At 60.8% G+C, this 209-nt stretch overlaps 1 protein-coding gene across 1 annotated transcript in view; it reads right to left on the reverse strand.

The window, feature by feature from the left end:
• Positions 1 to 189: 189 nt before the first annotated feature.
• LOC120510208 (basic proline-rich protein-like) overlaps positions 190 to 209 on the reverse strand; it is a 3,055-nt gene continuing 3,035 nt past the window's right edge. Inside the window, exon 3 of the mRNA XM_039725772.1 lies at positions 190 to 207. Within this exon, the coding sequence (XP_039581706.1) occupies positions 190 to 207 (18 nt within the window). The remainder of the gene's footprint in view (positions 208 to 209) is intronic.

The raw sequence follows: 209 nt of genomic DNA on the forward strand, positions 1-209 counted from the left end.
CAAAGAGGGGGGGGGGGGGGGGAGCAAGGACCCCTCGCCATCGGGGCACCCCAAAAACAGGGACCCCCCCCAAAAAATTGGGACCATCCCAAAACCCTCTCAAAATGGGGGGGGGATATTTTTGGGATAAGGATTGAAGCTCCTGCAGCAGGGCTGGGACTGGGGACACACCCAGGGCACCCCAAAACATCAGGGGACCCTGTCCCACT

This window comes from Passer montanus, unplaced genomic scaffold (assembly GCF_014805655.1).
Source record: "Passer montanus isolate IOZ18808 unplaced genomic scaffold, ASM1480565v1 scaffold569, whole genome shotgun sequence".
NCBI lineage: Eukaryota > Metazoa > Chordata > Aves > Passeriformes > Passeridae > Passer > Passer montanus.